We start from the raw sequence: 27,993 nt of genomic DNA on the forward strand, positions 1-27,993 counted from the left end.
GGAGAATAATAATAAATAAACCCAGCCCACACTAACATCTCTTGTTTATGCCTCTCCTTTTCTGGATGAGGATGGATTCTGTAATTTTGACTTTGACCTTGTCAACCCAATGATCCCTCCAAATATCATGAGAATTCAGTAATCCATTCTCAGGCTATTTTGTTTGCAGCCCTACAGGCACACAGACAGATACACAGTCAGGAACCATTACAACACCTTGCCAAGCATGCACCACACTGCAGACCAGAAAGAAATGTGCATTCATTGGCACGTTTCTTATGCGTGATTAGGGCCAAGAGGCTATTCATCCTCCAGAGGGAAGCGGTGAATGTACGTCAGTTACGTCAGGTTGAGCTCAGAGCTCAACCTGACGGATGACATAATCGACGGACAAACCCCCCATCCCCCCTCCCCTTATTGGTCTCCCCCTCCGTTCCTTATGCTTACTTAAGGGTCTTACGTAGAGTATGAATAGGCCTTTATAACATGTCTGACTGGGGGTCACAGGAAGGGGGATAGGTGTTTCTGCTCCTGGGTGAAACAAATCGATTTATAATGAAGTATATCATGTGATTATCTATGTTTTTCAAACGGAAGTTGGAGGTGGGATTACAATATATGTGTATATAAGTCACCGGCATTCAGAATGTGACTGAGTTCGAGGGCTGAGGTTGTTCCCATACAATTCTGTTTTGCTGAAATTGTAAGTCTTGAAACTCCTTTTGAAATCAAAAATATATCACTCATTCTTCTCAAACTGTGAACTCGTTGCCTTATTTTGTCTTAGTCTTAAACTTAATTCCCATTCAGATATCCAGCACACAGGCCAATTGTGTTCACTCTTGGTTAGGCAACAGAGTTAGAGTAACACAGGGACTGTTAGAGAGGTGTCAGACACGTGCTTTGTTTTTTAAGTAAACCAGTTCTGCCCTTGGGGTCCGCTCTCATGCCTCAAGCCGCTTATACCATTTCCAACAGACTGCTTGTATTTCATGGGGCCATTACTCCCGGTCGTGTCTGACACATCACCTGACTTGATGAGGTATTTAGAGGAGATTCTTGAATCTTGACTCTTGATTCTCAGACTCCTGGGTCTTTGGCCATGAAGGACTACGAGGAGACCACAGCCTTCCTTGGACAGTGGGGACGCTTCCAGCAGATTGTGTTCTTCCTGCTCTGTGCCAGCACCATTCCCAATGGCCAGAGTGCGTTCTCTGTCATCTTCCTGGCTGACACCCCCCGCCACCACTGCCTGGTTCCAGATGTCAACCTAACTGCAGAGTGGCGCAAGGCCATCATCCCAGTAGAGGTGAGCACCTGATGCCAGTGTATTGTTCTTTACGACAGTGGTTCTCAAACCTTTTCATGTCAAGGATCCCCAAAATGATATGTATTGTATTTGGCCGTGGACCCCCATCTCAAAATATTTTGTTCCATGGACCCCCAGAAGCAACTATTCCAAGAAAGATACACATTTTCACTTTAAAACATATTTATTCATAGATTTGCACACATTTTCACGATTAAAAAGAAATAGCAGATCTACAAGCTCATAGCGCGGCTATGAGCATTATGAGCTTGACAGCTATTTTCAAAGAAAAATCGTGAAAAAAATTGAAAACTGGAATATTTTCCAAATCACACAAATATGGCACAACATGCAGAAGGGGGGGGGTCTGCGGACAAATACATATGTGTTGTTTACTTTAAACCACTGGTTTAAACAACATTAGGAAACAAGGCCAAATAAGCAACTACACTTTAGAAATAAGGCAAAAAAAAATGCAACCCGCAACAACCAATATTTACAAGCAACTTACTCTAAAGAAAAACAAGCCCATAGTCGCTTATAATAAGCGGACATGGCAACACTGACATACAGAGAAATAGAGAATTAATTATTTAATGTCAACAATCAATAGCGTCCTGTCTCGGTCTAGCGCATATCATGGGAGGCATGCACGTTTTTGTGAGACGTCGGTTGAAAATGAAAACAAATGTATATATCGGGCCGGGGTCTGGGGATCTGGGGGACGGAGGCGCGCAGACCTAGAGGCCGAGGAGTCGCACCCGAGCGCCTCCAGGCGCGAGTGCCCGCGACAACCGGCCGATGGTCTGCTAGTCGACTAAGTGCCGTCCGAGTTATGTACCGATAGGCACAGAATCGTAAATGATGTTGTGGGGACTGCGTTTGCCCCAACTGCCAGTCAGTGCACATAGCTCGCGTCGCCAGGCTCTCTCCCCACCCGCCCCCTTGCGCTTCAACTACATGCAAAAAGGCTGTTTGCGGTCTGGACTGGATAGCATCTTTAGTGAACTATCCTACAGTGTGTAGGCTAATCCCTGGTCGGAGATCAATCTATAGTGTGAAAACAACAACAATATATGACAGCCAATTTCAAGAAATAAGACTCCTGTAGTGTGAAATGCTTAACGATCTGATGACCCCCCGACCACTTTAAAAGTCGTATAGTGCATTGGTTCTCAAAGTAGGGTCCGGGGACCCCTAGGGGTACTTGAGGGGGTTCCACCCAGGGGGTCCCTAGCCCTGGTTCAGAGCGTTAGTGAGTTCCCTCTAACGCCCTGGAAGACCCCTCGCTCTGCGCTTGTACAAGGAATTCCACTGCCCTGCGAGCGCTCAAGAGTAGTGAAAATAAACAAAACCATTTCGCTACTCACCGAAGCAAAGGCTGTTTTGTGTTTATTGAAAGTCTATTCTCGGAGGTGGGAAGCCTCTCAGCACCCCACCTCCTCTGTAAAATACACTTTTTGGGCAGAAAAGAAAATATGTCATCGAGACGGAAATTATTTTTATTTACTCCACAGTGCCCTCTACAGATTTTGGTTAATGGTAAGTTCAAATCCTCCAGATCTGTAAATATATATATATATGTCTATAGGAACCGGGAATCGGAACTGAAATGTTAAGAGGGAATTGGTAAGGAATCGGATCGGTGCATCCCTAGTCGCCATACATCTATCTATCTATATATACAATTGGCAAAGTGGATGTGTGCGTGTTTGCGTGTTTGTCTGTTTGTCTGTTAGGTTTCGTGTTTGTCAGTTGCATGTTAGGTTTCGCTTTTGGTTTGCGTGTTGCAGTTAGGTTTCGCTTTCGGTTTGCATGCTGCAGTTAGGTTTCGCTTTCGTTTTGCGTGTTGCCAAATCATGTGCGAGAAACAAGCACCGGTGTTGCAAGGAACGTCTATACGCTCTTCTGTCTCTGTCTCCGATGTGCGGGCCAGGCTACTAGACGGGAGGGCCGCGTAGCGGCCCGACCCTCTAGTACCATACATACGGCTTATTGCACTGTAATAGAGGTTATTATATTTGACAAGGTGGTGAACGGACAGGAGGAGCAGAGCCGATGCCACCGGTACAGACTGGACGAGGTCAGGAACCTGTCTGCTCTGGGCTACATCCCCGGTCGCGACGTGAACCTCACTGAACTGAGACAGGAGAGCTGTGTGGACGGATGGAGCTACAGCCAAGACATCTACCAGTCCACCATCGTCACGGAGGTCAGTGCGTGCGTGGTACACAATCCATAACTTTAGTGAATACAATTTTATTTTAACCAAAGGTGCACCCAGAAGTGTCAATCTTTCTTTACTGTAAATTCTCAACCTGCAGTTTGACCTGGTATGCAGCAACCAGTGGAAGCAACCGTTCACCTCCTCAGTGTACTATCTGGGAGTTCTGTGTGGATGCTTCTTCTCTGGACAGATCTCAGACAGGTATTTGAAACCCGTTACCCATGGCATGATTATTTAATATGAACCATGACACTCCGTCTCTTCAGGCTTGTGGGGAAATGGCCTGAAATTAATGAGTACTTCACAGCCTTCCTGGAGTTGCAGTGGAGTTAAAAGTAACATATTTGTCTTTGAAATGCAATGGAGTGAAAGTAATCAAAAAAGTTTACCAAAAAAAGACTCATAGATACAGATACTCATAAAATGTAATGGAACAAAACACATGTTGGCTAATTTTGTCCCTTTTTTTGAAGGTTTGGAAGAAAGCTTGTTATGTTTGCAACCATGGCAGTCCAGATGTTTTTTACCTTTGTCCAAATCTTCTCTCCCTCGTGGACGGTGTTCTCTATCCTCTTCTTCATCGTTGCTTTGGGCCAGAACTCCAACCATATTGCTGCTCTTGTCTTAGGTATGCAACAACTACTCACATGTTGAGAATGGATGGGAATGTGCTGAATGTAACATGTAGCCTACTATTTAAGCCTGATTTATACTTTGTTGTGCGACGGAGTCATGGCTGAAAATAACTGATCAACAAGCTCACAACACGGCACAGTAGCTTGTAGATCTGCTATTTTCGGCCTACGACTCCAGCATTAGGAATGCAATGAAATGATACATTAGACATACTGTGCATAATATTGATATTATTGCAAAATACAGTGTCTAGGACGTTTATGGAAATCTGTGGAACGGAGGAGCTCTAGCCCATAAACGTGTTTTATTTTGGTGTATTTTTTTCCCTATGCTTCCCTCCAGGTACTGAGATCTTAACAGGAAACGTGCGTTACCTGTTTTTGTCTCTGGGAATGAATCTGTTCTTTACTTCTGGCTACATGACGCTGCCTCTCTTTGCTTATTTCATAAGGGACTGGAGGTCTCTTCTGCTGGCTTTATCTCTGCCAGGCCTGGTCTACGCACCCCTCTGGTGGTGAGTTGCAGTCATTGTAGAAGAACCAGCACTACTGAGTTTTTTTTACTCCTAATATCGGGGACTTAATTTTATCACTATTACCTCATTTACCTGTGACAGCTCACTGTAGTATAGATGCTAATAGTTTCTTTCGTTCTTTTATGAATTCAAATTCTAAAGGGTTTTTAGTTTATTTATGCTATAACGTTTTATGTTTCATTTTACAGGAGAAAAAGAACAGGTACTGAATCCTTAAAGGGATATTTCACTTTCAAACATGTTTGGGGTCATTTTTACATCTAGGCTTTTGTGAGCACCCCAGAAGCTGCTTGATTCAGTATTTAGATATTTGATATTCATTTTATCTGACACGCCCCCCTCCTATACAAACCCATTGTAACTCCATTTCAACCATGATGGATTCATTGAAAACACCTGTCCTTGGTTCTGGGGACTGATTGTTCTTCTAATGTGTGAGGGGCCGTGTTTTTTCAATGACTTACTTTTCATTTATGTTATCTTATTTATGTGTTCATTTTCCAAAACAATTATTAAAAAAAAAATGAAAGCGTTAGAAGTACAATATCAGTCACATTTAACTGTTGTCCTTCATTGAAGCACTACATTGAAACTGCATACAGACTTGCGCACTTCCTCTGGATAAGAGTATCTGCTTAATGACTTATGAATGAATTCTAATGTAACATTTTCTGTAGAGATTTGAAGGTTATTTCGTTTTTTTCTCTAAAAATGATTACATTTTAAAAGGATGATATTTTCTGTTTGCTCTAATCACCCGTATGGGACCATGAATTGCTTTTGAGGTAAAGCCCTTCTGACTGTTTGAGTGTGAACCTCTCTCTACTGTGTTCGATAACCAAAGAGTGGACCTTCTCTCTCCTACCTGCGAGGCAGGTTCATCCCAGAGTCTCCTCGGTGGCTGATCTCCCAGGGAAGGATAGAGGAGGCTGAGGCCGTACTGAGAGAAGCTGCTAAGAAGAACAACGTAGAGGCTCCGCAGGTCATCCTTAAAGGTTATGATGTAAGTTGACTTTAAGTCATACTATTTAACCTTTTCAATTACATTTATTTCTATTATATATAATTCTTCACTTGCATATTTTCACAATAACCATTTCACATACATGTGTTGTGTGAACACTTCCCTAAACACTATAAAATACTATTTGTAATCCCAATGTTCTGGCCCCAACACTGGGAATCACATTTCTAACATATGCTGTAATGACCACGTAGCTACCAGATGTGTCACCAAAAATACTTCAAAAAGCATTGTGCACTGACGTTTTGGAGTGCAAGGCATGAAGCCTAATATACACAGTATAAAGGGCCCTGCATACTTAAGTACAATTTTGAGGTGTTTTTACTTCAGTGGAGTATTTCCAATTTTCAATACTTTTACTTCTACTCCACTACATCTCTGAGGAAAATATTGTACTTTTATTTTTAGATTTGTATTACTAAACATAACATTAACCACTTAAGCTCCATAATATATATTTAGGCTATTTGAAAATAGCCAATCTACAAGTTCACAAGGCGCTGCAATGCGCCGCAATGCGACTACATGCGACTACATGCGAGCTTGTAGATCTGCTATTTTCAAAAGATTTGAAACTTGAAATGGGACAGTCTGCATAATGAGTATTTTTACTTTTGTTACTTTAATTACATTTTGATGCCAATACTTTTGTACTTTTACTCAAGTAAATTTAGAATTCCGGACTTTTACTTTTAACAGCTGCAGAGTGACATGGCAAAGGACAGCTGTGACCCAGAGGAGCGTCACAGCGTTCTAGACCTGCTAAGGTTCACCAAAATCAGAACCGCAACACTCATACTCTTCCTAGTGTGGTGAGTATCCACAGGTTGTTTTGCACTCACCTTATCACACATACTGTAGAAGGGTATGTCTATAAGTATGTGCTTCTTTTGCATGTCTGCTATTTTCAAAATATTTTTATACATTTCGAAAACTTGAAATGGGACATTCTGCATAATGGGTACTTTCTACTTTTGGTAATTTAAGTACATTTTGATACCAATACTTTTGTACTTTTTTAATTCCGGACTTTTACTTGTAACACAGTATTTATACATTGCAGTTTTGATACGTTTACTTAAGTTACACATTTTGAGTATTTTTCCACCACTGAGTATGTGTCACCTGTCTCAGAGTGAGTCACCGTGTGTGTGTATTCAGGCACTCTTGTGACCGACGGTAGCAAAGGGAAAAGGGAAGGTGCCTTTTGTCCATGTGAAGATGCGAGCGCATGTCAGGGATTAGGGTTTAATATTTTCCGGGAAATAGCTAATTTTAATTCACGGGAATTTTCAGACCTTTTCCCGGGCTTCCCGGGAATTCCCATTAAAGGGTAAAAAAAAGAAGTGCCCACTAAAATATATATAATATAATACAAGAATAGAATACAAGAACCGCTTGTCTGCGAAAGAAATGGGGGTGACGTGTTTTGGGGCAAGTCTTCCATTTACCGTTCACCCGACACTGCGCAGCAGCACAGATCTAGCGGCGCAGACTGAACATATGGCATAGGAGGTCCAACCTGAGTCCTACGACTCCTAAGACAAACGTTTATTTGGTTCATTACTGTTAAATTCAGTAATTCAGTGCGTCCCAAATTGGTTCAAAACGGGACGATGGGACACTGCCCTGGATACCGGGAATCCCGGTATTAAACCCTAGTGGGGATGAATGTTTGACCTGCGAAAATGTATCACAAATGCATTTTTTTTTTTGCAAATTCACATAATTGCAACTAAAAACAAAAGCTGAAGGGGTTGGCAAAGAGTCTCATTATTGGGAATCTGTGGAAATTCAGTAATAACAGTCAGTGTGTGTGCTTCAAAACAGTGTACAGTTTTGGTCTGTATTCTCGTGAATGTTCTGAATCTATAGGGAGAAATTGTACATTCATATATACATACATACATACATACGTGTATATATATATACATTAATCCCTATATGTATATCTATCCATCTAGCCATCATCCATCCATCTGTCAATCATTGATCAGTACTTACTGCTGGGACAAAGACTGTTGTTGTGTGTGTGTCCCTCCCAGGTTCACTATAAACACTGGCTACTTTGCTCTGTCGCTGAACACATCCCGTCTTCACGGCGACCGCTTTCTCAACTGTTTCTTCTCGGCAGCCGTGGGGGTGCCAGCGTCCTTCTCCAGCTGGCTGGCGCTGCAGTATCTTCCCAGGCGGCTGACTGTGGCACTCTGTCTGGTTCTCGGAGGAGGAATGCTGAACTGCATTCGGCTGGTGCCACAAGGTGACTGTAGGGACTTTATCATAGGAACCTAATGAATGTTGGAAGTTACAACAAGACTACTCCTTCTCAGTCTAAAGATGAAACAAAATGTCATCCTTTACATACATGCATAAATATATACACACATACAACATATCTAAATAGATAGATACATGCATCTATTCTACTTTATTCTCTTCTATTCTTCTGTTTGCTTAGGTCTACCTAACCTGTCCATAGCACTGGAGATGCTGGGTAAATTGTGCATTTCCACCAGTTTCCAAACTATTTTTGCCTACACCGGAGAGCTGTACCCAACTGTCATCAGAAACACAGCTGTTGGCACCTGTTCCATGGTTTCCAAAGTGGGCGGTATCGTGGCTCCTTATGTCATGCAGCTGAGTATGTTTATGTTTATATAGATATGCAATGTCAACTTCTACTCTGTCAAAGAGTAATAACTATTACTATTAGTAGTAATAACTACTATTGTATCTGAACAGATACTTCCGAAGTGAGTTACTGGCTCAGAAAAGTGTAAAAATTTGACACAGTACTTAGCAAATGGTCTCGCATTTCTATAGCGCCTTTATCCAAGTTGCTTTACAAAGTGCATTACATTCACCCATTCACACACCGATGGTGCAGACAACCATCAAATGACACAGGTCTATGGTTGGGATTTTTAAGATCTACATAGATTCTTGAATAGTTTGACTTATACTTGATTACCAAGTCAAACTATAATTGCTATCTCCATATGCAATAATGAGTTACTTAATTAGGCGTTTCCTGACAAGTATGGTACTTCAACACTTGTGAACTATCATGCACATGCTGCATACTAAACTATTAAGTCATTAAAATGTGCTCTTCTCCATATGCAGGTATATACTACAAGTATCTACCATATCTATTGCTGGGTTCTCTGGCTCTTCTGTCTGCCCTGGCCACTCTCTTCCTTCCAGAGACCTTTGGTCGACCTTTGCCTGAAACTATCCAACAGATGCATGTGAGAGAAAGGTATGCTCCTGAGAATTACCAGTGGTGAACTTGGAGATAAAGATAGGACATTCGTCCTATTTTTTGGGCATGTTTTTAGGCCGAAATTATTTTTTCGTAAATGTTCCAAAAATAGCAAGAATAGCCAATCTACAAGCTTGTACATCTGCAAGTTATGCAATTTTTGCCATGACGAAGTATATAGGGCTTTTGTAGTTATCTGCATTTATACACAACACTAATCCTATGCCTTTTCTTTGCCAGGATAAAGTGTGCATGTTTCGTCATTACAGAGGATGAGACCCCATCTGTGCCCCATCTCTATCGACAAAATTCTACAAAATGTTAATGTTTGTACATTTCTGTATATTTTCAAACATACATTTATTTTACTAGTATTGGTTGAAATGTGTCAATTAATTACTTTAAAATAAACAACATTAAAAAAGTATTTTCCAAAAAACATACAGTAATGTTATGAATCTGAGTCTAATATGAGCACAGCTCCTAACTGAATGCACTGTATTGCAGAAGAAGTCTTGTTTTCACAATGTCTCGTTGATGCTTTCTTCTTCTCCTGTAGTCTGAGGGAGTTTGTAACGTTTCCTTTTACAACACCTGAGGGAAACAAAAGACAGTGAGCCGCCATGTCTGGGTCAAATGTTTATACATAATTCTTCAACATGATCTTACTCCCTGAACCACATCAACCCTAGATTCCCTATTCTGGGGGGGCGAACATTCGGTGAAAGCAGATCTACAAGTTCACAACGCATTGTGTAGCGTAGTGTTGTGACCTTGTAGAACGGTTATTTTAGGTAAAGAGACCTGGTGTAGAGGGAAAAAAGGAGTAGGGCTGGTATAGACCCTGGGGGACTCGGGTCAATGAAGTACATCAGGCTTAAGTGGTTAATGTAAATCGGCCCGGTTGCAATAGAGTTGAAAGGAAATCATGGAGAATGATCGGATTAGCGGTAATTGTCAGGTTAAGATAACCTTTAGGAGTAGTTACAGAGGCTATATGTATCACAATAAATACCAAGCAATGATTATAGCCTCTTATTATTAAATAGAAACATGTTCACAGTTTTTGTGTGAATTACACTTTTGTACTATGGTGGATAAAATTCATATAACAGTCATTGTGGTATTTATTAATTGAATGTATTAGTAGATGCAACAATCATAACCTGTTCTTCCCTGTCAAACTCCTCCGACCATCTGTTGTCATACCTCTGTGTCCATCCTGCCAGTATAAATGTGTGTAAGACTTTGGTGTTGGGGGGTTTGGGGAAGCTCTGGAGGGAGACTCCAGAACTCATTTTAAACCTTGTATTGTGAATTGTACTTCCCTATATGTACTGTTTCTCATGTCTTACTAAATAAAGTACATCAATCAAGACACTAGTCTCTCTCTGCTGTGATGAGATCTACAATAAAGTATGGAGTTTGATTCCTGACATTGCAGTCCTGCATCTTCCTGATCTGTTTAACTTACTTAAAGTAACATCCAAAAGCTGTCATTACAGTACAGAAGGAGCGAGTGCATTTTCCATACTCTGGGTAGGCTACAGAGTAAAACTGATGCTGCTGAGTAAGAGCAGAGTGCAGGATTTGTGTTCATGCTTGCTTCATTTGTCACTGTCCAACCCACCTGTATCTGAACGAAGTGGATGTGCAAATATTTTGTATACATTGTTAAAAGGTCCAAAAATATTTACGGGGCCAGGCTGCCAGCATGGCAGCAGGCCCTGTTTTATTATTCGCTTTATTCTGTTTCTTCTGCCACTTTTCACAGTTCTGGCTGAACCGCGCTGTCGCTTTTTACGAAACGCTATAGCACTCAATTGAAAATGGCAACTTTGAACAGGTACAACTCATGCCCTGTTTGACCTAGATCAAGGCTTCATGGGATGTGTAATTGATAGAAAATAAGTCATTTTTTGGGTGAACTCCTCCTTTAAATGTCACCTTCTTCCGTGCTCCGTCCCTTATCTCTGCCACACAAACATCTTGTTTGTGTGCCAATTAACTGGTTGAACTGGATTTAAATCTTGATCACATATCATAAAGATGTTCCTGGTGTCCAAACTTCCTTGCCACACAAACAAGTTTGAACTTAATGGAATTGAAGGTTTTAAATTTTCGTCTAAATATTTTCTATATATAGATGCCTGCATAACACTGCTATTATCAATAATGATTCCCTATGGGGTGCTGTGCCCTATGGGGTTTTCTGTTGGTTTCTTAAACGGAAATATGTGGTTTGGATTTTATATATCACTGGATTGGATCATGTTTACTCTTCCCCAAAGTAAGAACATCATTTTTGAGGAAATATTTCATATTGGTGGAGTAGAATTCAACTTTGAACTTAAGTTCAGATCGGCACCTCCGGACATTCAGAGAAATACAGCTCAGCGCACCACGTGTAGCCCATATTATGGTCGCATATGAATTCATGTATTAAGTAACTGTGGAAAAGCATGCTTAACTAATGATAGTTACTTACTAATTGATGATGAATTACAATGAATTCATGATGAATTCATGATTAATTCATGCTTAAATAAATGTATTAGTTAAACATTAATTCACACACACACACACACACACACACACACACACACACACACACACACACACACACACACACACACACACACACACACACACACACACACACACACACTCACACACACACGCGCGCACACACACACACTGCAATGCAGGATACACGATACAACTTTAATAAGGACTTAATTAATAAGGACAATGTTTCAACTCACAATCATAATGGGCAAATCAGCTGCTGTAGTAATTAACCACTTCTTCAAATGACATCAATAGAAATGTTCAAGTGGAAATTGACAATGTAGTGATAGGAAAGCTTATGTGAAAACAAGTTTTGAGGTGTTGGGTTAGACCACAAGTTATGCTGGAAACCCCACATTAATTATCTGTGCTCTAAGGTGGCCAGGAGCATTGGTATTTTGGGCAAAAAGCATTATATCTCTGCTTGGAGTTGTCTGCTGTCGGGCAGACAACTCCAAAATGTTAATTTTTCAGGAAATGAAAAAAACAAAACAAAAAGTGGAGTTAGGAGGTTTTGTTCATCATTGATAAGAACAGCTGAATGGACCTCCAAGCTCAATGAGGTTGGAGGTCAAAAGAGTGTGGAGCCTGGAGTCAGCAAAACCAGCTAACTCCACCCCCCTTCGGTGGAGTTAGCTGATTTAGCAGAAGGTTTGAAGATCCAATGGAGTTAGCTGGTTTTGTAAGAAGCACTTTTTAATACTTTTCATTGGTTCAATATTATTTTTTTACCAACACACAGACGTAATGGGTGTTCAATGGCACTGATTTATGGAAAAAAATGCAAAAGTGTAAAATGGAGTTAGCTGGTTTCTGCCCGACAGCAACAAATATAGTATACTATTAAAAGACTAATATTCGACATATCAAGACAGGAACAGAGAATGGTTAACAAAAAGAGATACATGTTAAGGATCAATTTAAATAGTATTTAAATTGATTTAAATACTATTTAATAAATACCTGTTGCTTATGCTAATGAAGACATACAAAAAAAATGCTCACATTGTTGAGTTTTATATCTGAGTTTTTTTATAAATACTATCACTAAAGGGGTTGCCAAGACATCAGATATTACAAAATAAATATGTAGGCAGGCCTATAGTAGAGACAGTAGAATATGTTAGAAAATATTTTGTACATACTTGGCATACCTAAATCCATTAAAGGTCTCACAGAACCTGAAGGCAGGCCTATTTGTAGACATAAAAGATGGCCTAAAGTGCTTAATATCATCTATGCAATATCCTACTGTAGCATTGAATGGACACTTGAAGTACTTGAGCATGTTTGACCTGATATCTGCTGATATCTGATATATATCGGTGTGCCAGTTGGTGCTGGTGCACCCATACTTAGATTAGTTGTCAAACAAGGATCAGTGTTTCAGGTTAAGAATTCATAAGGGGCTGGTGGAACGCCTTAGCACTGTGTGTGATTTCAGCAGTGGGTAAAGACCACCATCTAGTGGTCAAAACATATAATACAGTAACAATGGTGTAGACAGGAGAAATTAAAAAATAAAGATTAAAATACAATATTACAATTTCTAAACATAACTGCTGACTTACGGCACACACAGGCCACTGCTGAATGATTGGTAGGATGTAGTATAAGGGTGATAGTCGCTGCCCATGCTTGTTGTCAGTCTCTCTCTCAATTCCCCTTACTGTTATGCTGTAGATTTCACCCACCAAAGTCTGAACATAGAATCAGCAAATGGACATCTGAAACAATATCCAAGTCCTTAAAAGTCAGAGTTGCCACAGGGGTCAGTGGGTATGAATATTTAAGAAAAGGTATGAGCCCTAGATTTGTTTCTTTTTTTTATATCACTTATATTTGCATCTTACTGACAAAGACGGAAAACAAAGTCCAAACTTCACGAAAATATCTTTACACAATCTAGAGATGAAATTCCCAATACCCAGTTACCGAGCACTCACCAGGCACCTGGCATCTTTGATTTGATGGCGTCGAAAGTGCAGAATCTTCCTCCCAGTGGCCGTCTTGCTGTCCTAAAGGTGCCTTAAATTGAAAATGTACAGTCAGTTAGTTTGTATAGATCCATTTGTACCAATTTAGAATTATTAATAATACACAGCATAAACACAGAACAGACAGATAAGTCTGTACACTGCAAACTGTTGAACTTAAACACTCATGTTACTTATTGACAAGAGGTTACTTTCCCATATATTTTGCTTCAAAAGCAAATTTAGGCTTTTAATGCATCTAACCCGTTTTTTTTTTAATAGATTGATGAAATGGCCATCAAGAAGGAACTGCAGTATGACCAAGGGAGCGGTAACCTTTCCCCACAAAAAATGACATCCTGTCAACAAAGGTCCTCACTACAATCCTGGCCTCCTTGACAAAGGACTTCAAGCTGATAGTGGTGTATACCTGTTCTTTTGTCCTGACCCCCCCCACCTGTTGAAGTCCATGAAAACAGCATTGTGCAATCATGACTTCATCCTCCCAGATTAAGTTATTTGTGATAGTGTGAGTACATTAACTGACAGGATGTTATTCAGATAGATTACCAATATCAAAATAGAAAATCAAGTACCTCAAATGTGATGAGATTCTGACATGTTATCTCATTCATAAAGGTTCACCCAACATGAGCTATACCTAATTAATTCAACAAAGTGTCAACCATTTTGTAAACAAATCTACCTACTTCTGCTTGAAATAACATTTTTTTCCAGGTGTCCATGTCCGCTGTTGAAAAGGTGATCTCTGTGCAGGCAGGCACTTCTGAAAAGCTGGTAGGCCTACCAGGTCTCACAGCAAGCGCCATATAGACATCCAACAGCTTTAATAAAATGAAAGTATGTTGCACAAACAACACACATTTTACTGTTTGCCTTTGAGGGTAAATATGATCTTCAGTGTTTACATTATACCTCAGTGCAAATTGGCCTGCATCTTAAATGAAATGTTTAATGTTTATTTAAGTGCTGTGTCCAGAATTAGGTGCAAAAGGCCAAGTAAATCCGTCCTTGAGTGTATATAACACAGAAAACACCCAATCTTTCTATGACATACACTGACCAGGTGGACACAGACTTAAGTGTCTGCAATAGTTTTCCATACTCGCACAGCACTGCAATTGCCATTCGCTTGCTGGTGCATTGTCAGCAGCAGGCAAACCAGTTTTTACACAGGGGTCCCCAGCTAAATTAGTTAAAGGTAGGCCTATAGGGTAAAGTTATATTTTTTGGATAAAACTAAAAGTTTTTTGTTAAAAGGTTAAAGCACTATATTTTGTTAGTAATCGTTGTTCAGTAACAGGAGTCTCCCCGTCTCTCTAGCTCTTTAATAAACAGAAAATACATTTTCAGGTAGGTGACAACTTCGCAGCTAATCAGGAGAGAGTACCTATCTATCAGCTTAATTTTTATAGTGTTCCAGTTCCAATTTTGTCTGCTCATTTCTAAGTGTCATCACTTCCATTTTCACTTGTTTAATCTGTATCCTGGCTGGAACATTGGTATCCCGACCTAAAAATGGCAAAATGCATTTTAAAGAGCTGGAGAGACATGGAGACTCCTACTGAACAAACACTGATAGATATGTTTTGTGGACCAGATTGATATGATCTAGAAATATCGATCTAACCAGTCAAATGAATATAGTGATGTCTTTTTGGGCCTGTACTTCAGTCTTTTAAACATGCCTTTTGTAACTCTACTATACTTTCTCTACCAAGGCCATGTAGCTGACTCCATATTTGCTATCTGGTGCTGGCTCCATATTTGCTATCTGGTGCTGGCTCCATATGTTTCCAATCAGTAAAAACCTGTCTTGGTCAACACTTTGTGATTAAATGCCAAATGACCTGTATCTGTGTAAGATGATCTGTATGACCGGGATATTGTCACTAATTTACTCTGTCAGCTGTCACCCTGTCACAGATAAAACCATACACATGTCCTATGATATCGAAGGAACAACTTGTTTATGGAACCGAGAATTGTACACAAGGACACCCTAAGATGAACAACAACTTAATATTAAGACAGCCAGACGCCTGTCCATCCTACGACTCCCATCCTACGTCTGAGGGTCTTAAAGCCAATCATAAGGATGCACCTATGTCTGATGTCATTGAAGTCCAACTGTGTATAAATACTATGGCCTGTTATTGAATCATTAGTGTGTGATTAATATTCTTGTCTGTAACTTGTACTGCCTCCGTGTACACACTCGAGCAATACAGATGGATCATTTTGGACGTACCAGGTGTCTGACTCACATTTCTTGGGGTGTTGACTGGACGGGTATTGGGGGGGTCTTAGTACCAAACCATCTTTTCATCTTTCGTGGGCTCTCAGCCCTATTCATAGGGTTCAAATTTAACCCTATCAAACACTCTATAGCAACGAGTAGCCTACTATCAGAATATAGAGCTATTTAACACTTATTTTTAACCAAAGAAAATCACTTACAACATATAGCGTCACTATCATTTTAACCACTTAGCTTTGGCTATTCAAAAATAACAGATATACAAGCTTGTAGATCTGCTATTTTTGAAAAATCTTGAAAATGTGTGCATACTGCATATGATATATCTTTGAATATTTCTATATTTTTTTAACTCAAATCTTTGCTTCTGGGGGTCCCTGGCACAAAACATTTTCAGATGGTGGTCCGCGGCCAAATGTATATCAATTTAGGGGTCCCGGGTCCTTGGCATGAAAAAGGTTGAAAACCACTGGTGTATTAATAGCCATGTTCATCCTCGGAGTGGGAACATTAGTAAATGTGCGCAGTGCTTAGCTTGGCCGGGGATCGGAAGGGTCGACGCACCATATCATCATCATCACGCTCAATGATGGTCACGCTAGACACACGCACGCGCACACAGACACACGCGCACTGGATGAACGGAGGCGAGAGGCTTCAATCACGGCTAAAATGTGTGTGTGTATGTGTGTATGTGTGCACTGTTTTAGCTCTCTGTTGTGATTGTGTGACAGCGAAACAGCAGTCTGGATGCCGGGTGTCTGGTGGGTGTAGCAGCAGGCGCGGGACCGGACCGAGCAGCTCGCCCCCCACCCAGCTCCCCTTCCTCGTCGTCGCTCCCATTTCCATTGTAGTTTTTTAATAACACGGCGTGTTATTATTTCCAGGTCAAAAAACCTCGGGGTTGTTTCCTGTGCGGCTTGTTTTTGTACTAAAAGATGGCCGGAGATGGCGGCGCACTGAAGGATATCAATGAGATTAAATCCCAGTTCCGGACCAGAGAGGGCTTCTACAAGCTGCTTACCCTCTCGGACTCGCAGCAGCGGGGCGGGCTCCCGCGGGGGGGTCCGTCCGCCGGAGCCACGCTGGGCCCCGGGGCGGGCGGGGGCGGCCCGGGGTCCATCATACCCGGCGGAGGGGTAGGTCTGCTGCAGGGGCCCGGCGGCGGTGGGGCCGGTGCCTCCTCCTCCAATGCCGCAGCCAACTCCTCTCCGGCGGGCTTCCTCCCTCCCGTGCGGGTCTCCATGGTCAAGCTCCAGCCCGAGGATCCCAGCGAGGACTCCGAGAGAGTGTGCTTCAACATCGGGAGAGAGCTCTATTTTTACACCTACACCAACATCAAGAAGGTGAGGAGGAGGAGGAGAGGAAGACGACACGTTTGGATGATGATGAGGCTAATGCAACTAGCCTGCCATGCTAATTTGATGCTATATTACAGTGGTTCTCAAACTTTTTCATGTCAAGGACCCCCTAATTGACACTTATTAATTACCCCGCGGACCCCCATTTGAAAAGATAAGCCAGGGACCCCCATAAGTGAAGGTTTTTAGTACGGCTCTCTAGCAGTGATTCTCAACCATTTTAATTTCAAGGACCCCCCAGTTTGACATGCAGGGCTACAGACCCCCATTTAATGCCATTTATACCTCTGGGACCCCAATTCACATTGTAAAACCAATGTTAATTTAACTCTGAGAGTGTACAAATGGAACCATGGTTCCATTTGTACACTCTTAGAGTTACAGACCCATAACGGTCCATTTGGTTCCATTTGTACACTCTCAGAGTTACAGACCCATAAGGGTCCATTTGGTTCCATTTGTACACTCAGAGTTACAGACCCATAAGGGTCCATTTGGTTCCATTTGTACACTCTCAGAGTTACAGACCCATAAGGGTCCATTTGGTTCCATTTGTACACTCAGAGTTACAGACCCATAAGGGTCCATTTGGTTCCTGTCCATCATTTAGCTGGGGACCCCCTGGAACCCCCTCAAGTACCCCTGGGGGTCCCCGGACCCCACTTTGAGAACCAATGCTATATTATATTCCGTCATCGTTTCAAATTGTCGATTTGGCTACAGTTATTAGCCGACATATGCAGGAATTACAGATGTGATACTGTGTAATGCACCATGTAGCCTAGTGGACAGCAGCCAACATCCATGTAATGATGCTGGTTGTTGTGGCATGCAACAGTGTCTTAACAGTTGCGAAAGGTTTTATAATTTTATAATTATGGTTGTATTTGTAATTAAGCACTGAGATTATAACATACTTTACAAGAGACACAATTACAGTCCTTAATTTACAGCAGTAAATGACCATGGAAAGACTAAACATTGTGTAGTAAATCAGTGAAAACATAAAGTGACCCAAGCTCTTACGTTTGTAACTTAAACATTAACTGCATGTTTAGGTCCAGGCTATATATTAGCAAGTCATCATGTCCACTCATTTATTGAGAGAGGCGCCTCTACAGTGTATAGATTATTCATTAGTGGAGTTTGTGTCAAAGTGAAAGTAGCCTAAGTAGTGAATGCACAGCAAGGACACCTATGAAGTACTTATAAGGAGAGTTTTAAACTACCAGCCTACTTAATGTCAAAACAATGAAAACCACCCACTACAAATACAAATGATGTCTGCCTACAGTTTCATAACCAGTTAACTGAACTTTTCAGGTGATGTACTGTGACAAAACAACACATCAGGTTTATAAAAGTGCTTAACATTGAAACCATGGCGAGGAACAAGTGTATACCTATTAATGTTTTGCTACTTGTCCACTGGCTGCTGCTTAAAGGACAACTTTGGTTTTTTACAACCAAGGTTTATGTTTTAGATTGTAATTAAAGTAAATAAAAGATGAGTGTTAAAAAAATTAAATTTACTGCTTTCTATAGTTTTAGCAATTTTCACAATCTTTTTTACAGTGTTTTCACAGTGGGCGGGGGCATTCTGTCCGGTGGCTAAATATGTATTTTTTTAACACATTAACCCGGCGTTTTCTTTATTATCATTTACAGTAGCTCTTCTAGCCCCCAATAACTCACATCTGGCCATCTCAGACAGCCGGACCTTTTTTATTGTGTAAAAAAGGCATATTTAGCCACCGGACAGAATGCCCCCGCCCACTGTAAAAAATATCGCAAAAAATGCTAAAACTATAGAAAGCAGTAAATGAAAAAAAAATTACACTCATCATTTATTTACTTTAATTACAAGCTAAAATATAAACCTTGGTTGTAAAAAACCAAAGCTGTCCTTTAAGCAAAAGAGCATGTTTATTTATTTACAAACATGGTAGCTGTGCTCTGTGTATTTATTCCATAATAAATCCTTAAGTGGAAAAGTGTTGAAAAGTCAACATATCTCTTGTTGTAAGTCCATATCCTATATCTTCAGTTTCCACTCTGGTTCAGTGTTTTTCCACTACTTCCTGTTTGTGACACATTATTGATCCTGGAGGGGGGCAATTCATCTCTCCATTTGTCCTCCTCCCGAGGGAGATGAGAGTGCAGAGTCGGCTGAGGCTCCAGAGCTGTGCTGCTTTCTGCTAGGTGGAATCTTGTCATCATAAGGGATTGAACCAGTGTTGCCAGATTTTGTCCCAAAAGAAGCGACTATTCGGCCACATGAACAATTTGAACCTGTATACTGTACAGCAGCTATTTGAAAATAGCTGATCTACAAGCTCACAACGTATTTTCTAAACATTTTGGATATTCTTTGAAACATTTTAACAACACAAATCTGGTACTGGTGTCCCTGGCACAACATTTTTTTAGATGGGGGGGGGGGGGGGGGGGGGGGGGGTCCGTGGAGGCGTGGACAAATGCATATTAATTTGGGGGTCCTTGACATGAAAATGTTTGAGAACCACTGGTTTAAACATTCGGAAACAAGCCCAAATAAGCAACTACACTTTAGAAACAAGCCAAAGCAAAGGCCAAAAAAATGCAACACGCAGCTACCAATAATTTACAAGCACCTTCACAGAAGAACAAGCCAAAACAGGTCGCTTATAATAAGCAGACATGGCAACACTGGATTGAACTTGGAACCTTCTGCTTACACGGCAATCTTGCTAACATCTTGTTGCCTCTCTCTACGTCTCTCTCTCTCTACCTTCCTCTTGCTTTTCCTCTCTGCAGGCGGTGGACCTCAGTAAACCCATAGACAAGCGCATCTATAAGGGCACCCAGCCGACGTGTCATGACTTTAACCAGTACTCGGCCACAGCAGAGAGCGTAGCCCTCATAGTGGGCTTCTCAGCAGGACAAGTCCAGTACCTAGACCCCATCAAGAAGGAGACCAGTAAACTCTTCAATGAGGAGGTGTGTGCGGATGCATGTGCTGCACGTGCATGTAGGGGTGCAACAGTTAATCAGACTAATCAATTTAATCGATTACAAAGACTAGTTGTTAATCGAAATACCAACACATTGTGAGCTTGTAGATCAGCTATGTTTGGTATTTTTGCTGCATCTTTGAGTTCATTTTATAAGATAGGGCTGCAGACTAATTGACAATTGATTAAGTCGATTCATGAAAAACTATTAGAATTATTTGATTTTGCGTTGATTCAGATATCATTTTATATTTATTATCCAAAAAATGCGCATTTGTACAGTATGTGTGGGTGTGTGTACTCATGTATGGGTTCATGTAGTTCTTTCTTGTGTGTTCATGTGCACCTCTACGTGCGTGCGTGCGTGCGTGCGTGCATGTGTGCGTGCGTGTGTGAGAGAGATAGTATGAAAGGATAAGGTGTCCCTGTTTGACTTTGTCTGATACTCTCCTCTGAGATTATTCAGCTCCCTGGGTGCTGCTTGTCTAAATCTACTCTTCCTCCATCCCCCATCTCCCCTTTTTTCCTTTTCTTTATCTCTTTTTGGTTTCTCTCTATCTCTGCTGCACTCTCTTACTTGTTTTCTCCTGTCCTTTTTTTGCTTCCTCGATGTGCGTTTCGCTTCTGGTGGTCCCTAGCTGGGGTCCACATACAGGCATAAAATAATAATAAATCAAAGAGGTGCATGAAATAGACAAGCGTGTCTAATATGCAGTACTTGTGTTCTCTCACTCCTCTCTTCTCTTCCTTTAATCTTCCATCCTTTTCCATTTCTCTGCTCCACGGCCCTCTCTCCTTCCCTGACTTTACTCTTCCCCCTTCAATTCTCTCCTAGAACTCACACTTTTTTCTCCTCTCCCTCTCTATTCTGATTCCCCCGTCCTGTCCTTCACCCTATCTCTTTCCCTCCCTGTCGTTACCCATCCTCCTTCCTTTCCTTTTCCTTCCCTTCCCTTCTCCACACCTTTACCCTCCATCATCTAGAGGTTGATAGACAAGTCCAAGGTTACGTGTCTGAAATGGCTCCCCAAGTCCGAGAACCTGTTCCTGGCCTCCCACGCCAGTGGTCACCTCTACCTCTACAATGTGGACCACCCTTGTGGCACGACCGCCCCGCAATACTCTCTCCTACGCCAAGGTGAGGGCTTCGCCGTGTATGCCTGCAAGACCAAGACGCCACGCAACCCGCTGCTCCGCTGGGCCGTGGGCGAGGGGGGGCTAAATGAGTTTGCATTTTCCCCGGACGGCGTGCACGTGGCATGCGTGGGCCAGGACGGGTGCCTGCGGGTCTTCCACTTTGACTCCATGGAGCTACAGGGTGTCATGAAGAGCTACTTTGGCGGGCTGCTCTGCGTGTCGTGGAGCCCCGACGGCAAGTACCTGGCCACGGGTGGCGAGGACGACCTGGTGACCGTGTGGTCGTTCTCAGAGAGCCGCGTGGTGGCGCGGGGCCACGGCCACAAGTCGTGGGTCAACGTGGTGGCCTTCGACCCCTTCACCACCTCGCTGGAGGACGACGAGCCCATGGAGCTAAGTGGCAGCGAGGAGGACCTGCATCAGGGCGGAGTGGGAGGGGTGCCCAATCCTCCCCCTCCCTCCTCCATGCACTTTGGCCGGGTTCGAACCAGCAGCACATTGTCCCGCCTCTCCCGGCACAGCTCCAAAGGGGGCGGGTCGACATCGGTGACCTACCGCTTCGGCTCCGTGGGTCAGGACACCCAGTTCTGCCTGTGGGACCTGACTGACGACGTGCTCTATCCACGCCTGCCGCTGTCGCGGGCGCTCACCAACACCTTCGGTCCCTCGCTTTCTAACTCCGGCATCAACAGTACCACCACCGTGGTAGGGGGTGGAGTCACGGGCGGCGTGGAAGGCCACCACCACCCGCCCAGCACCAACAGTTCCACCACAGTCCCCTCCAACCCCCCGACACTCCCGCTGCCCCTCCCTCGCTCGCTCTCGCGCTCTAACTCCCTGCCCCACCCGGCCGTGGCCAACGCCTCCAAGGGACAGAGCGCCTCGGAAGGTGGAGGCGGTGGCAGTGGCGGAGGAGGAGGAGGAAGTACCAGCGCCGGATCGGGAGCAGGTAACTCCACCCCGTTTAGTATCGGACGTTTTGCCACCTTGTCGCTCCAGGAGCGCAAATCGGACAAGTCCGGTGGCGGGAGCGGAGGGGTGGAGAAGGAGCACAAGCGCTACCACAGCCTGGGTAACATAAGTAAGAGCAACGACAAGATCAACGTGGCACCGCGCAGCAGCCGACTGGACGCCGCCAAGGTGCTGGGCACCACGCTGTGCCCGCGCATGCACGAGGTCCCGCTGCTGGAGCCGCTGGTGTGCAAGAAGATCGCACACGAGAGGCTGACTGTGCTGGTGTTCATGGACGACTGCATCATCACGGCTTGCCAGGAGGGTCTCATCTGCACCTGGGCACGGCCGGGCAAGGCGGTAGGTCGACTAATCAGAATTAGGGGTGCAACACTTAATCGAACTAATCGATTTGATGGATTATTTAAAATAATAATTTTCAAAGGTACTGAAAAATAGGTAGTCTGCACAGGCTCACAAGCAAGCTTGCAGATCAGATATTTTCGCGGTGTCCGAGGAAATATAAAATACAGCTGAAGTGGTTAATCAGACTAAACGATTTAGTTGATTATAAAAAAATCAATTAGAAATGTTCATCTCGATAAAATACATCTCAAGCCAATTTTAATATAAGATATATATATATATATATATATATATATATATATATATATATATATATATATATATATATATATATATATATATATATATATATATATATATATAAATTATATATATATATATATATATATATATATGCGCTTCTCTTTATTGTCACATCACACCATTACAGTTGTAAAAGAGATGATATTCTTTTTTTGTGCAAGCTCTCAACATTTTTCAGTTAGAATAGAGAAAGAGAGAATTGCGAAGAAAGGTATACAGTCAAATGAATATACAAAATGCAGTATACATACAGAAGGGTGCATGATTACAATTAGCAGTGGATAGATGGCACTATGGAAGGCAGAAATGTTTCTTGTGCATTTGGAAAACATATCCAGCACATACAAAGCAGCAGGTATGTAATAAAATTGTGATCTTATTAATGTGTATTGCATAACCGGGTGGTAATAATTACTGTATTTGTACAGCATCTTCTTTACAGCAAGTTGCAGCACAAAGTGCTTCACATGAAAAGAATTATGATAATAATAAAATAATTGGTACAATAAAAGAAAAGTCACATGAAACTAAAAACAAGAACATAAAAGCCATGGACATAAAATAGGCTCCAGTTTCTTTTTAAAAACACCAAGTTAGTTCAAGTAGCAAGGTATTCCACAGCTGGCAGCTGTTTTTCAAAGGAAGGTAGACTGAGGAAGACCTATGTTTTATGGCTGGAATATAAAATGAAACAGAATCTGTAGTATATTATGGTATAAGGTTAAAAGTGCTTTATAAACAAAAGGTCTTTAAATGCAATTCTAAATGTTACAGGTAGCCAATACAGTTTAGCCGGAACTTGAGTAATGTGATTCTGGCTGCAGCATTCTGAATTACCTGTATTTTACTAGATTCTCTCAGTTATCCAGTAAAAAGGGAGTTACTGTATTCCAGCTGGCTTGTAATGAAACCATGTGACCAAAATAATAATATTATTATTGTATATTTTAAGGCACCTTTCAATGCGTGCACACATTAAAGTATATATTTTACTCTATACTCACTCAGGAGTATTTGGAATATATGACTTGTTTTCCTTGTTCCTTATCTCTATCTCTATTCTTCCCTTTCCTGAAACCTACAAATGATGGGAGCTTATAGAAAAAAATACATTTCACCCACTTTTTCCACAGCTGTAAACCTTTGATGTGACAATAAAGTTAAAGTTGAAGAGAAAGCCTGATCATAACCGTTTGGATGTACAAGTAGAGGGTATATGTAAAGGTTGGAGTAAAATAAACATGCAAATATGTTAAAAGTGCATCAGAAAAGTGCACAGTATTGCTGTTTCTGGATACAGATATGTCTACTCTGGATACATTTGTGTCTGGTTACATTTTTATAACTTAAAAAAATCTACAGTTTAACCTTTCTTCAGCACAAGCGAGAAACTCTGATATAGCCTATTTGTTAAATAGAAATTACACTACTTAATTAAAGAAATATATATTATTAATGACCAGATCAGTAATCCTAATTGTTTTTTATTTGTCATTCTACCTCTCTCATTCAGAACTTGACAGCACAGAACGGGAACTCTCCGAGCGGCACTGTGGTATAGCTGGAGGAGAAGCTTTGCCCCCCCCCCCCCCCCCCCCCCCCCCCCTATATCGACTCCCCCACCCCAACGTTCCTCTGCGTGGGGCTGGGCCAACTATTCCTCCCCCCAAATGTCAACTATGGGGCCCACAGCCAGTGGCAGTGCCCATACCTACCGTTGCAGTATTGCATCCTCAGTCAGTGTAACTGTTGTTACTGTCCACGTCCTAAACCTTGCCTTTTGGCATTTCTCCACAGAAGGACTGCATCAAAGTAGCGATGGGGATGATTCATCCCTCCTTCTATACCCAGAGCATTGAGGAGAAAATGCCAGGCCAGGCTCTTTTCTCTTCCACTTTCGACCCCCCTCCTTCCTTGCTTTCTTCCACCCCTTCCTACCTCCCTCACGCACTGCGAAAGCCACGGCCATTGTATTTAAGTTATTTATTTTATCACAAGACTGTGTAGTAATTTATACTGTAAATACTATAAATACGCAAAGGACAAAATATGTATGGAACTAATGAAAACGTGGGAATGAAGAAACTCAACGCAAAGGGGAAGAATATTAATATATGAAGATCCTTATATTGTACATAGCGACCACAGTTACAAACATTTGAATGTCTGCTGTTTTAGGGAACTTGAAGGTGTCAAAACAAGTGTTTTTAATTTTGTGTGAAGGTTTCTCTTGGTTTGTCCCTAGATAACAAGCTTAGCGTGATCTGTCGACGGAGACGGAAAAGCATTTCGGGTCCAATAAGACACTACTGACTGCCTGGTCAGTCAAAGAGAGCAATCTTCAAAATGGCTGCTAGCTGTACATTTCAGCCGACTGTCCAATAATTGCCAGAGTTATGCTAATTTTCTTGAACATTATATGGGGACAAGTGTCAAGAACTGAATAACCGCGCGCGCGCGCACACACACACACACACACACACACACACACACACACTTTGCACACTCCCAGGTGAAACAACTCACACACATACACCACTTTGCACACTCCCAGGTGAAACAACTCACACACATACACACTCAAGAGGTAAACCATGCACAAACACAGACATACATGAGCAGATTGTAACCTGCCCATGCACAGACAGACAGACACACACATACACAATCCCCAGTGGTGTAGCATCATGTATACTGTACTTGGGTCCCATTCCAGTTGCGCCGCTTCCTGCGAGATTTTGCACATACAATAAACTGACTGTCCATTGTGAGTTGACTTGGACGATGCTAGAGGTACCGATATCCTGCTTGATCGGAGCTCTTCCCAGAAGCAACTTCTGTTTTAACCCTCATTCATTATGTCTTTTTGGTAACGAAAACGATTGAATAGGTGTATACTAGCTCGACTCGCTTGAAAGAAAGAAAACTGCTAACTAAATCGCTTACATGCAGACGCAGTCTTATCCAGGTCTGAACTGGCGACCAGAGGGAAAGGCCTGATTTCTGAAACAGTGTTTGTCTGTTACGTTTCCTTCTCTCTCTGCTTATTCCTTTTTGTTCTCATCATGGCTCCTGTTTTTGGTCAAGGCAAGCTACTGATCCTGATACAAGTGTTCATGTTATTGTGGATTCTGAAACGCCTAGTAAGACTATTAATTTTTCAGCCATTAGGTTCTGCTAGCACCCACGTCTTGAGTTATAGCACCTGTGATGATTTATCTGAAAATAGTGGAGCTGAAGCTGATACCCTTGCACCAATAATTAAGCAACCAGATGCAGAAGGGATTCTTGCTGCATCTGAATGTGTATACTCGGTTCATCCACCTTACTTGGCTGTCATAGCAACGGCATGTGTCTCAGCTGAGGGTATCTTCAACAAGCTCATCAGTTCTGTTTCCATATTAAGACAAGAATCAACATCCACGTTTTAGAGCATTGTGCGTGCATGATATGAGCCGATATGAGGTCAGTGTCGGTCATATACTAATCTTTGGCTGCCATAGCAACAGTTTGTCTTCAACAGTCTCCATAAGTCTACGTCGCCCCAGAAGTACTTTAGAACTAACATTAGATTCATACTCGACTGTTTTCTCTCTTTAAATGTTAAAGGGCTTTTATTTTGAGGCTGATTTTGCTAGGTCACATATCCCTTTGTAAAACTAATTTTGTTCAGGAATACAATGACACAACCTATGTGACAGCTGAGTGGGCAGACTTATAGGATGTGAATGATTGATAAGTATAGCCATTTCTGAATGTGAAGTGGTCAATCAGTGCTGTCAAATGCCCTATGCCCTGGGGGAAAAAAGAAAAGATTACGATATTTCTGGTCGTTCAGACAACTTGATTTTTTAGACAGTCTTACTTTGTGAGATTTCCCAATGCCGTCGAACACAGTTAATTCCATATCTAAAAATGGTAAGTTAAGACATGGTGTCCTTAACCAAATTGTAGCTTTTGCGTTTTGGAGCAAAACACTAGTTCTCGCCTAAAGGGCCACCATCAAACCACAAGGCAGGATACTCTAACAAAACCCTGCTGGGTGGACCAAGATAGATGGAGAAAATTAGTACTGTATGTTGTGTGTTAAATGTCAGACCACCAATGGAGTGTTACACTCAAGTGTCACTAAAGCGGCATTGTTACTCAACTCTACTGTGTTCTTCTACTGTGCTGTTGAACAAAGAGATCTGCACAACTACATGAAGATATGTTAATTTGCTGTATCTTGATGCAGTTGAGTGTTGTAATTTGAGTATATTCCCCATTTTGCTTCAGCTGTGATCTAAATATTTCTCTGTACTGGGTGTCTTTGAGGCGATTATAGCACTTGTCATAAATGTAACTCTAGCTGTGTCTCAACAGAACAGAAAAATCCATATTGGCAAACGCTCAAAAAGGGTTTGATGCTGCAATACACTGACTGAAGACTTTGGTTTCCCCTTATGCCAATTCCTTGTAAACAGTTATTAATTAATAAATGAAATGGCTGACCACTTTTGTCAAGAGAAGCATTATCATTACAGCTCTTATTAATTGATTTAGCATAATTTAGCAACAGCTGAAATTGAACATTTAATGTTTTTCTTTGTATACTTGTCTGCATCATCACATATTACACACAGACACACACATTTCCTACACATGCTCTCCCATATGCCTGTTCTGGTGGGTGTTAATGGCAGAATAACATCCCTGTATCTGGTTTGTATATTGAGATCTGTTATTAAAACTTTAAACCCTATTCTTGTGAGTTCTCTTCATGTGTCAGTGAGTTTGTTGTACATAGAATTTTTGTTTTGACTGAAAGGTTAGTAAGCTTCTGTAGGTGCATAGGTTCAGGATTTGTAGTGCGCCCCCATCCAGTTATTGGGAAGAGAATCTTAAATGTCATCTTAAATTAATCTTAAATGTTCAGAGAATCTTAAATGTCACTCCACGCTTCACTGTAGTGGCGTGGCGTTAACCCAGAGAAGGTATACCCTTGAGTTAAAATAGCTGGGTTTTGCTGTGTAGAGTGAATCAGACCACCCATACTACAAGTGTGTGCAATGCACA

General features: G+C 41.8%; 2 protein-coding genes across 5 annotated transcripts; both read left to right on the forward strand.

Moving 5' to 3' along the window:
* Positions 1–1,102: 1,102 nt before the first annotated feature.
* LOC311050507 (solute carrier family 22 member 4-like) lies at positions 1,103–16,678 on the forward strand (the record flags this gene model as incomplete). The annotated part of the gene is made up of 11 exons (XM_084064589.1): positions 1,103–1,309; positions 3,339–3,521; positions 3,634–3,737; positions 4,010–4,164; positions 4,515–4,686; positions 5,584–5,710; positions 6,431–6,543; positions 7,777–7,991; positions 8,190–8,372; positions 8,858–8,982; positions 16,559–16,678. 11 exons carry the CDS (start codon positions 1,103–1,105, stop codon positions 16,676–16,678), a joined length of 1,704 nt encoding a protein of 567 aa, XP_083920715.1.
* On the forward strand, positions 16,604–27,666 carry LOC311051017 (WD repeat-containing protein 20). Of its 4 annotated transcripts, none has more exons than XR_014601362.1 (5): positions 16,604–17,170; positions 19,982–20,164; positions 21,163–22,626; positions 24,449–27,092; positions 27,124–27,666. XR_014601362.1 is itself a non-coding variant. In XM_084065362.1 (4 exons), the coding sequence occupies exons 1-4, from the start codon at positions 16,763–16,765 to the stop codon at positions 24,494–24,496; spliced, it is 2,103 nt and encodes a 700-aa protein (XP_083921488.1). In that variant the 5' UTR covers positions 16,604–16,762; the 3' UTR covers positions 24,497–27,666. The 4 variants fall into 4 exon arrangements, 2 of the variants coding, with proteins under 2 accessions (XP_083921488.1, XP_083921489.1); XR_014601363.1 differs by having other exon boundaries at positions 24,449–25,447; positions 25,490–27,666; XM_084065362.1 differs by having other exon boundaries at positions 24,449–27,666.
* The last annotated feature ends 327 nt before the right edge of the window (positions 27,667–27,993 follow it).

Source organism: Gymnoscopelus microlampas, assembly GCF_963454915.1.
Source record: "Gymnoscopelus microlampas genome assembly, chromosome: 8".
Taxonomy (NCBI): domain Eukaryota; kingdom Metazoa; phylum Chordata; class Actinopteri; order Myctophiformes; family Myctophidae; genus Gymnoscopelus; species Gymnoscopelus microlampas.